Source organism: Zootoca vivipara, chromosome 3 (genome assembly GCF_965207765.1).
Source record: "Zootoca vivipara chromosome 3, rZooViv2.hap1.1, whole genome shotgun sequence".
Taxonomy (NCBI): Eukaryota; Metazoa; Chordata; class Lepidosauria; order Squamata; family Lacertidae; genus Zootoca; species Zootoca vivipara.
In genome coordinates this window covers 14,854,752-14,866,124 of record NC_142586.1, presented here as the reverse complement: position 1 = coordinate 14,866,124, position 11,373 = coordinate 14,854,752, and the positions used below count along the sequence as shown (strand labels likewise).

General features: G+C 39.9%; 1 protein-coding gene across 2 annotated transcripts in view; it reads right to left on the bottom strand.

The window, feature by feature from the left end:
- Nucleotides 1-4,021: 4,021 nt before the first annotated feature.
- Nucleotides 4,022-11,373, bottom strand: part of MACROD2 (mono-ADP ribosylhydrolase 2) — a 900,701-nt gene continuing 893,349 nt past the window's right edge. For both annotated transcript variants that reach the window (XM_035110055.3, XM_035110056.3), the window contains exons 17-18: nucleotides 10,803-10,871; nucleotides 4,022-6,080 (exon numbers count right to left, since the gene is read on the bottom strand). In XM_035110055.3, the coding sequence (XP_034965946.3) occupies nucleotides 10,810-10,871 (62 nt within the window). In that variant the 3' untranslated portion in view covers nucleotides 4,022-6,080; nucleotides 10,803-10,809. The remainder of the gene's footprint in view (nucleotides 6,081-10,802; nucleotides 10,872-11,373) is intronic.

Here is an 11,373-nt window from a genome sequence, read left to right as displayed (position 1 = left end):
CAAATATGGTCCCCGGTTCTAATCCCAGACCTCCCTGGACAGAGCCACTGTCTGTCAGTGTTAACCAGAATGAACTTCAGCGCTTCTCAAGCTTGCATCTCCAGCTGTTGTTGGACTACAGTTCCCATCATCCTGCGCTGTCAGAAACCAGTGGTCAGGGATGATGGATATTGTAGTCTCACAAGAGCTGGAGACCTAAGTTTGAGAAACACTGATGGATTAATGGTCTGACTTGGTTTAAGACAGCTTCCTATGTTACACCTTTTTAGATCATGTTTGTGTGGAAGAGATTAGGGTTCACTACCTTTCTCTTACAACCACTTTAAAAAAATCGAAATTTTGTAGGGCTACCATATTTGAGAAATTCTGGTGCTTCTGTTTTGGTACTAGGCCCATCAACTACTAGATACGGGCTTGTTGCGCATTTTATACGTCATAGTGTAGAGCATAGCATACTGACAATCCTACAGCTACCCTCTTTTTCCACTCCCCTTGAGAAGGCAAACTTCCCTTGGCTTACTTGAGAATTGAGTTGGCAAGTAACAAGCATCATCGGAGAATGTGTGTGATAAACATTGCCACTGGTAATTTTTCAAGAGCTCATAACTCTTTGGCATGTGCTCTTTCTCAGGATACGTGCCTCCCACCTGCCCTTCATGCAGACAAAGGAAACAAACAAACCACCAACCATAAAACAAAATTTGAGCTGATTCAGGCAGCTGTCAAAGCACTTTGGACTGAGGCAGGCTGTTTCCCGAAGCATTGAATTGGTGTCTGAACCAATTCTTGTAATTTGTGCAAACACGTTCTGTATTGGTATAGATTCAGATATTTCAGCAATACTTTTGATGATCTCAGGGTGAGAGTGTATTGTTGGTGAAAGCAGCTATACTAAGGCCAGAACTTGCAACAGTGGTGAGAATTTTGTGCATCAGGATTCTTATTCCCCTTAAATAGTGTTCTCTATAGCTTTTGCAATATTTTTTTGATATTTGAATAATCTCCAAACACCATGAGCATTCTTCAGGGAAAACATCAATGACAATGTTGATAGGACTAAACTCAATGTCAAATAGCACAGAGCCCATGGAACACACATTTTGCAAATCTGGGAGGAACACAAGCAATTCAGCTTCATCCTCAGAACAAGATTTATTCTGATTTTGTTTTTCACAAACATTTTAGTATGAAGGCATCATTTGTTAGAGTTTTCAGTTATGTATGGCACAGACAAAAGGAAAAGAACAGATTCATCAGCAAGTCCAGCATTTAAATGTCAGATTAACAAAAGAGGCTTGTGTTAACCCTATTTAGCAGTCTATATTAGAAGATATTTTGCAAGCAAGAGACTACATTTATTTGCATTGAAGTAAAAACATATTTTTGATCAAGAAAATTACATTTTTTCTGACTTTCTTTATATCACAAATGTCAGGGTAAGGCAAATCCTTGATGAATTGTATGATAAAAATCCTATTTCCCAAGAAAATATATCCAACATATTTTGCTAACTTTTGTCATTTTAAAAGCAAACATGCACTGCATATAGAGAAATGTCTTCTTTGAAATCAAGTGCATAAGCAGAACAATGTTAATTCACAAAAGAGGCTTTTCAGTGCTTCAGGGAGAGATTTACAGTTAGCTGCAGTGAATAGTATGCGGTCCAATATTAGAGAACGTAATGTCCCAGACATCTCATCTGTAAACTTTTTATGAAAAGGAAACTTGTCAATCATCAGAACAGTTGCTAGAATAGTGTCTCCCCCCTCAGTGATAGAATGAGGACATGAAAAGGACACGTAGGAACAATAACGTTAAGATAATAGTTTTTGGATGCAAACACAAGTAATATAGGGCCTCTGTTCTCCATGTGCAAAGTATTGTGAAGGCAGTCAGGATTGGGGGGGGGGCAGTATATATTTTAGATGTCAGTAAAACTTGGTGTTAATGTAAGAGTTCACACATTTTAATATCTTCTGTAGAGCCTACTGTGCGTGTGTTTCTCTGAGCTCTAACAGAATCTACTCAGGCTGTATTAAGAGTGTTCTGTGTGCAGCGGTAGCTGAGAAAATGGGAATTGTATTATTGCCTGCATTATTTAGTTTAAAAACACCCACCCCGCCTGAACTGAAAGCACATACAGCCCTACAGTCCCAAATGAGAAAATCATAAGTCATAAGAGTCAAATCTGACACCAGACTGTTGCGATTTAATCGACCTTCCCCACCTTTGTAGTCTGAGATTCTGTGTTTGCTTCACACTTCGTGATAGCATCCTGAGGCAAGACTTTCAGAAAGAAGCACCACTGTTAAGGAGGACCAAGGTTAAGTGGAAATGGCAATGAAATTACTGCCACATGCATTGGGGGGGGGGGGGGATAGGCTCCAATCCACGTATTTTGGTAGTTAATTATGTCGTGCACCTCTCCATCTTCAGTAGAAGTTCAAACAGCTTTTCGTGTCTCTGCATATTTTCCTACATCCCTCTATTGTCTAGCCTGGTCCCCTTTTTGTCTACTCCTTTCTAAAACTTAATCACAATGCTGCCTGAGGGGATTTAGATGCCAATAGGCTTTGGTTCTCCACTACATACAGAGATGAGGCTTTTTAGAGGAATAATTTGCTGCTGTGCACTGGCCCAGTTGGATCCTCATGTTCACAGATAATTACAGGCGCACTGGCCAAGCAGCACCAAACATATGGCTAAGGGTGGAGGCAGTAGGCATGGTCTGGATTTAACCCCGTGCACCTCCAAGCTCATGTCCAGCTTTGATATTTTCTGTAGAATCTACTGTGTGTACTTCTAACCAAGCTCTTAAAAAAAAACCCCACTTAGCCTGCATAAGCATGTGCCTGTATAGCACAAGCCAAAAGAAAATGGGAAACTATATTATTGCATGCACATTGCTTACTTTCAAAAACACTCGGGGAGGAATTCAGCTTCACACTTTTCCGATTGTTCTGCTAGGAACCTGCCAGATAGAACCATCTCCCCTATCTCCCCCCCCATGTGCTGTTCTAGGGGTTCTCCCGAACCCCCCACAACCAATTCCAGGGGTGCTTGGTGGGGCAAAGGGAATCTCATTGCACAAGCAGAGGTTCTTGTGCAGGGCTTCCACTGATGGGACTCCTTAGTCCAGGCATCCCCAAACTCGGCCCTCCAGATGTTTTGGGACTACAACTCCCATCATCCCTAGCTAACAGGACCAGTGGTCAGGGATGATGGGAGTTGTAGTCCCAAAACATCTGGAGGGCCGAGTTTGGGGATGCCTACCTTAGTCGAATCTCGCCCATACAACTTTACAATCCCATATGGGGAAAAAAATTGGCTCACATGATGTAACATTCCAAATTATGGCTTACTGGGCTTCTGGAGAGTTCACAGCCACTTTATTTATTTATTTATTTATTTATTTATTTATTATTATTATTTATTGAATTTATATACTGCTTTGTTCCTCTCCACTCTCTTTTTTTACTGCCACGTCATACAGAGCTAAGCCAAAGTTTGGCTGAGCATATCAACATGACTAAGGGCTCGTCCACACTTCTACTTGCCCCATGTCGTTTCCCCCATGCCTCTCTCCTTTCCTGGGGAAAACCTGCTCCTTTGTGCTAAATTGGAGGCAATGTCAATCTGGAGAAAACCCAAATTGCCATTTGCTCCAATTGAGCATAAAGAGTGGTTTTCCCTAGAGGAAGGCAGCAGCACAGGAAGTGTGGATGAGTCTCACTACTTATGCGAGTCACTAAAGGGCATCATTTAGGTAGCCCCATGTATTGTGTTTTTTTTTTTAAAAAAAAAAAGCCCCAGCGCCTCTCTTTTCATGCATGGATCAAATTGGGCAAGGTAATCTGTTCTCTGAAGGCTGCTTCCACATGCAGATGGCTTCTGCTAATTTGGAGTGTGTCTTGTGACGTATAGCTTGCTAGTCCTTCGATCACAGTACGTGGAATGTACCAGAAATGATAAATCAAAGAGAAGGGAGGTGGGGCAGAATACATAAAAAAGATATTTCTGATTCCAGTTAGCAGGAATGGAAAAGAAGAGGCACAGGAGCTCCACAGATATAATGGGAGACTAAAATACATTCGTACTAAGTATAGCAAAATATCAGACGACATGGATTTAAATGTAACCCATACAATTTATTATACAGGGAACCTAGGTTCATATTAATGCTGATTTCATTAATGCCTGTGTGATTCCAGATGGAAAAAATCTTACTTTCTGGACATCACCGCAACGGATGGTTGAAAATGACAGTTGAAATTAGCAATGGACGATGCCATCTTTTCATAGCACAGTGTTTCTTCCCCCTGCCCATACATAAATGTTGCTTAATTGGCAACACAACTATAGATCACAATGGAAACAGCAGCCTTGGCTTGGTAACCCACCTACGTGGCATGCGGTAAACTAATTCATATTTCCATATACAATTGTGGAAGCTTAAAATACGTTTACTACTTTGTTACAAATTCAAGTTGGCAAAACTGGGGGGGGGGAGAGATGGGCTGATAGATTTTAGCTTCATTTCACATAAATGCATGCGCACGCGCACGCGCACACACACACACACACACACACTACCCCTTTATTGTTTGGGGTTTTGCTGTTGTTTTGAAAATTCCTAAAATTATTTTAGGACTGTGGAAGATTGTGTCTATGCATAATAAGTTAAACCAGAATCTCATAATGTAAAAACATTCCTCTAATTGTTTTTAACAGCAGTTGGAAAATAGTTTTCAGAATATCAAACCTTGGACTCATGCTGTGTGTTCTTTCAATCTTGCAAGTAGGGTATCATTTTAATTTCCAGTGTGGTTGAAAAATGAATGCAAAATTCTTGTTTTTAAGTCGAGCACAGCATTTGCGAGCAGAACAGATGACATATGGTACAACATTCGTCACCAAATAACTGTTAATTGCATTTTTATGTATTAAAAAGTGTGCATATGCAGTTGAAAATATAACAAGAGTTGACAAGAAATTGTTAAAGCCAGAAGCCACATTTTATAATGTGCTAGATGCAGAATATCAGCTCTCCCTCTCATCAGAGGGCACCAAAAATGACAGTAATGTTCTGTATCTAACTGACCATTAAAGGTAAAGGTAAAGGGACCCCTGACCATTAGGTCCAGTCGTGACCGACTCTGGGGTTGCGCGCTCATCTCGCATTATTGGCCGAGGGAGCTGGCGCATAGCTTCCAGGTCATGTGGCCAGCATGACAAAGCCGCTTCTGGCAAACCAGAGCAGCACATGGAAACGCCGTTTACCTTCCCGCTGTAGCGGTTCCTATTTATCTACTAGACAATAAAATATTGGGCCGTGTGGCAACACAGTTGGAGTACAAAAATGTTTCATGCTGTGAGTAGTTTAGCAAAGGATTTGCTAACTACGTAATTGATTGTCATATGAAAAGTCAAGTTAGTCTAGAAACTCTATAGCATAAAGCCTCTATGCATTTCTAGTTCTTACACTTTCCCCGCTGCCCATAGAAAAGTATAACAAGCTGAACACTATGAGGCACTGACATTGACAGGCTGACAAGTACCAGTATGGCAAAGGATACAAACATTGCCGGCATCAGCGTATGGGTTTGGGAAGCTGCTGATGCAAGCACTTTGTAATCCCTTGGAACAAACCCGTAAACCTCTGAGGATTTTTAACGACGTTTAAAGGTCATTTGCATATGTTGCCTTGAAGATGTATTAGAGCTAAGAAATAATATTTAGGGTGTGTGTGTGTGTGTGTGTGTGTGTGTGTGTGTGTGTGTATACATATTCTGCAGAGGGGCTTAGGTTTTCAAAAGAAGGTGAAAAACATACAGGGTTGAAGCAAAGAAGATTGAACCAGGACATCGTAACCAAAGTAGAGAAGCTTCATGTTGTGTACTGAACAACGAAACAAAGAAGAGAAATGAATGTAAAGGATCCTTCTCCTTAGTCCCCCTCCCCCCACCCCGCACTCTCCTTGGTGTGCTGTTGTCTGCTAGTCATAAAGTTGTCATATAGTGCACCACTGACTGCAGTTCTTGTTCCACTCTCCTCTTCTCTTCTTCTCTCATCATGGTCGTCTGCGGAGATGGAAATGGAAAGAAAGCAACTCATCATGCAATTACTGAAATGTCACAGAGTTCTGCAAGAGCACTGATGATGTACTTTTACCTGTGTTTTAGGAAAGCTACTTCTGACATTACATTTTAGTAGTCCTGGCTTTGCAAATATGTGGAGGAAATACTGAAGAACAACTGCCTCCTGGACCCTTCTGTTTGGTGGTTTGGCTCTGGCCTGCATTATGCACCATCAAACTTTCCAGCTTAATTTAAGGATTTCTAAGTTTGGAACTGGGGCATAAGCTTTTTCCATACAGTTTTTGGGTTGTCTGCTATTCACTAAGAAGTTACCAGAACATTTTCTCACCTCTCTGCAAACTTTGTGCAAACAAATCAGGATGGATACTCAGTAAGCAGCAAGTCTAAGTAAGGAGTTAAAAAACATTAACAAAACAAGTCCTAAGCATGCACCAACAGCAGCCAGCTTTGTTTTATGAATGCTGCTCACAGGTGCAACAGTGGGACAAAGACTCAAAATGCTCTGTAATTAATTGTAATCGGGTTGCACTGTTTTTGTGGGTAGAGATGCTTGTCTCATAGTGAAATGAGTGTGGCAGTGAGCTAGTAGATGCATATTACAAATGCAATATTTGTTATCCTTTGTGACATCCATAATTTTAACCACCAGCATTACCATGAACTATTGCACTTAATTATGAGGATGTTAGAAACTGATTATCACAGAGTAATTAAATGGTGAGCTTGCATCCAAAGCATTATTAGCATCAGTTATTAATTTTGAATCACCTTGAATTATCTTCGTGGTGCATCATAAAGCTTATGCTTCCTTTTTTTGATTAGCTTTGTGGGAACTAAAAGGAAGCGAGTGATCTCATGTGCTTAGAACGTGTGTTTCTAGCAGTCACAAAGTTCTAATCTTTTGCCTACTTACTATTTTTAAATGCTTCTGCGGGCAAAAGTGGAAGGACTCTGAGAAACATCACATAATGATATAAATATGAATTAGAGATTTTTTTTTTTATAAAAAAGGCTTATCCAATTAGTGATTCCTTATAGTTTCTTTAGTGCAGATGACAAAAGCTTTTTGATCAGACAAGGTGATAATACTAGACTCTGTAAAAGGTCTGCAGTGAAAGGGATTATTTGTTCTGAAGTTTCCCCGTCTTGTTGAGCTTTTTCTCTGCATATGCGGGCATACCTGGCTGGGTTTTTCTCTCTCCCCCCCCTCCTCCAGGCTTCTTTGCTATTACGTTATCTTTTATTATAAGTAAGTAATTATACTGCTTCATGTTTGGTTAAGTATTATTTTATCCTATCTTCCATCTCTTCACTCACTACACTGAATGAGTTTCTCCAATATTTTATCCATGTTCTTTATTCCCCCAATTTCTTGTTACATGTATATTACCTTTTCACTACTTAGATATTGGCCACTTTTGGATGATTGTATCTCAGCTTAAGAAGCCAAAGTATGAATGATCCTTTCGGCTGAACTGGCAGCACCTTTGTGATGCCCTGTCAGTGTGCAAACAAACCAGAGTATAGTTTCCTGTTTCAACAAAACTGGGAAACTGGTTAAGGGCCTCAGACAAACAAGAATATTAAGCCAACTTCAAACCATGACTGGTAATACCTTCAGTGTTAAACTACAGTTAGTAGAAGGCTTTCTGGCTTTTTGTGTGTGGCTCACATGAGACGAGGGAAGAACCTGTGTTTGTGTGGCCAAAAGATGGCATTCATACCTCAGCTTATTAAACCAAGATAGGAGTGTCTGTACTTTTGTCCATTCTTTCCTTCGTTTTGATTGAACATTTATTAAAAATATCTGTATTTATACGTGTGCACAAGTTGTCCGACCTTCTAGTGGAGACTTTAAGACAGCAATCCTACCTGAACATAAAGGTAAAAGTAAAGGGACCCCTGACTCTTAGGTCCAGTCGTGACCGACTCTGGGGTTGCGGCGCTCATCTTGCCTTATTGGCCGAGGGAGCCGGTGTACAGCTTCCAGGTCATGTGGCCAGCATGACAAAGCCGCTTCTGGTGAACCAGAGCAGCACGTGGAAACGCTGTTTACCTTCCCGCTGTATCTACTTGCACTAGGTTGGCAGGAGCTGGGACCGAGCAACGGGAGCTCACCCCGTCGCAAGGAGTCAAACTGCCGACCTTCTGATTAGCAAGCCCTAGGCTCTGTGGTTTAACCCACAGCGCCACCTGAACATAGTTCCTATTAAACTCAGTGAGACTTATTTCTTAGCCTATATGCACTGTAAACAATTTTCACTTAAAATATAAAAATAAATGAATTCTGGTTGCCGTCTCTGCAACCCTGGTCAAGTCTATCTAACCATGGCTAATACATGAGGTTTTGAGGGTACAAGAGTAGGTTAAGTTTTGAATGATTGCTCCCACCTTCTGCAAATCAGATCTTTTTCTTTCCCCGAGAATGAAAGATACAAAGATTCAATGGAATTGGCTAATAACTTTCTATTTTCTTTTCCTGTCTTTTTTGCTTGTTAATTCCACCTGATATCTCCTAATGCATATATTTGTGGAAAAAATAAATAATTCAATTCACTACTCGGTGAAAAAGAGAGTCTTTCCATTTAGATGAAAGCAATTTATAGAAACTAGTTATATTTTTCTGTTCAGTGGAGGTCATAGCCTTTCAAACTATTTCTAAAATGGCAAGCACTCGATAGCTTTATTTTTAGTATATAAATGCTGAGAGAGAATGAAAATGAATTAGATGGTGAAACAGAAAAGAAGAATTTCAATGTGGCATTTTAATTGTTATGCTGTGTGTGGCCTCCCTTCCTTTTTGCCTGGCAACTTTTTAAATGGAGGCTATAGCAGGGCCCTATTTCTCTCTCCCATCTGCAGCACTGCAGTATATTGTCAATATACTGACAAGGACAAAAAGGTGCACATAGTAAAAGACACTTTGAACATCTCTGTGACAGAACTGCCACTGTTACAAAGCTTCTATAATGGTTTTGAGATACACAAAATCCCATTATGGGTGTAAATAACACATCACGGTCTATATGATATTGGTATCTTGTAACAAGCATTACAAAAGAATGGTAGAAACGGATTTGTTTCTATGTGTGTGTGTAGTACCCATCTTCCAAAGTGATCTCAAAACTGCATTTTATAATTAGGGTATGACAGGAATTTGTCTTATTTCAGCAAGCCACAGGTTGTTGCTTTTCTATCTAGGAATCCAGCTGATATGTGTGTGCCAATATTTGTGAGTAATTATTATTATTATTATTTTATTCTGTAACCAAACTCTGAACTGGTACATCATTTAGGTTTTTTAAAAATATATATATAAAAAGCAGGACAGTTCAAAAGCCAGTCTACTGCAAAGATTAATTCTAGCCAGTATGTATTGCTTATCATCTTCCTAAACTGTAATTTAACATGCTCATTCTGCAGTGCTATTTTTCTAGAAGAGGTGCCAAAACTCACAACAAACATCTCCCTTCTCTTAAAATGGCAATGGCATACACCTGAGAGGTGCTGGAACTAAGTTCCTCTGAGTTCCAGCTTAAAAAAAGTATTTAATTGCTCACATTGCTTTTGCTGGAGTTTTGCTGGTCTAATACACACACAGAGGTGTTGTGAACCTCCCTGTGATCTTCAGATGAAGGGTGGTACACAAATAAATAAAATATACACATATAGGGGGTTGCCAAACTTTTGGGGCTGGTGGGCATGTCAACTGAGGAAAGAGACACTGGCACGGCACACAACACAACCTATTCTGTTGGCAACAACAGAATGCTTCTTTCAAGAATAAACTGAGCAAAAAGCAGGTGGAGAAAATCCTGTAGGTTCAAGAAATGTCTCCCTGGGCACATCTGCGCCCATGGGTCCTACCTTGGTAGCCACAGAATACACCTTCTCTTGGGTTGTTACCCAGAACACTTGTTACCAGATTTATTTGGCAACTAATTTCCATATTTTTTTATTTTGTATGTAGGTCACATTGCTGTAATTCTAGACACGCTTAACTCTGAATACGTCCTATTAAACTGAATGTCTTCTGAGAGGACATGTGTAGGACTTCATGGTTAATCATAGACCACTTTGGTCCCCTTCCCTTTACATTTCTGTATATACAAACCGAGGTACCACTGTACAATAATATATAGAGAGATGATCACTCATTTTCATGGGTAGGATATTATAAAGATCAGACACAGTAGTGGCATATCTGCTGTAGCAGACTCTCCCCCCCCCCTTTACACGTGAAGTGATGTCATGGCCAATTCAGAAAAAGCATTATTTTCTTCATCACATAGATAAATGGAAGGTGAATCTGGCATGACTTGGAAACAAGTAGCAGCTGTGTCTGAAATGGTGGCAGCTCTTTTTTTCTCTCCCCCCCCCCCGAATTCTCTACAAATATGAGAATCGTTGCAGCTGTAAAGTTTGGTTCACACCAGTTATTCACTCAGATATGGAGTTATGTTGCCCATACAAATCTTCAGCCCCGGACAGCTGGGACTGAATCTGTGATTGGCACATATACAAATCTGCTGAATTTTAGAATTCTGGAATGTAAGTGTGATTCATACTCTTTTCCTTTTGTTTTTCTTACATCATTGGCTTCTACAGGCACAAAACTTGCAGAAAGACTATACATGAACCATACATGAACCAGCTAAGGAAAAGAAAAAAATAATGACAGAATAGAAAAGTGAATTGACTTACCTACAAATTAATTGTCTGCCTGGGATTCTGTAGGTTCATCTATGTCTTCAACCTGACTATTCATTTCAACTACAAATAAAGTAGTAAGATTATACTTCTGCACATTTTTAATAGCACTAGTATTTAAGCTTAGTAACTGAGCTATAACCTTATTTTCAGAGCAATCCATTGCATAAGTACATTTCCAAACATCAATATGTAATACAAATTCATCTGAACTGCTAGCACTTCTGTGAGAAGTTCCACAACTCAAAGCCCAATTCCACTTTCTTTAAATAGGAATGTTGCTATAATTGCTGTGAATCTGGCACCCTCCAACCCCAAATTGAAACACCACCTTTGATATTACCACTGATGTTATTTGGTGCAATTTTTACATGTAGAATATTCAGATGTTGCAATGTTTTCGTTTCCAATCTCACAAGATTGGGAGAATCCAATAGCTGCATCACAGCAGGACCTGATAGGCAAAACAGTATTTATCAAGCACTACTGTCAAATGCTATATAATGCAGGTCCAGGCAGCAAGTATGCTTCCCACTTTATTTCCTTTATTCTTCATGATCTCTTT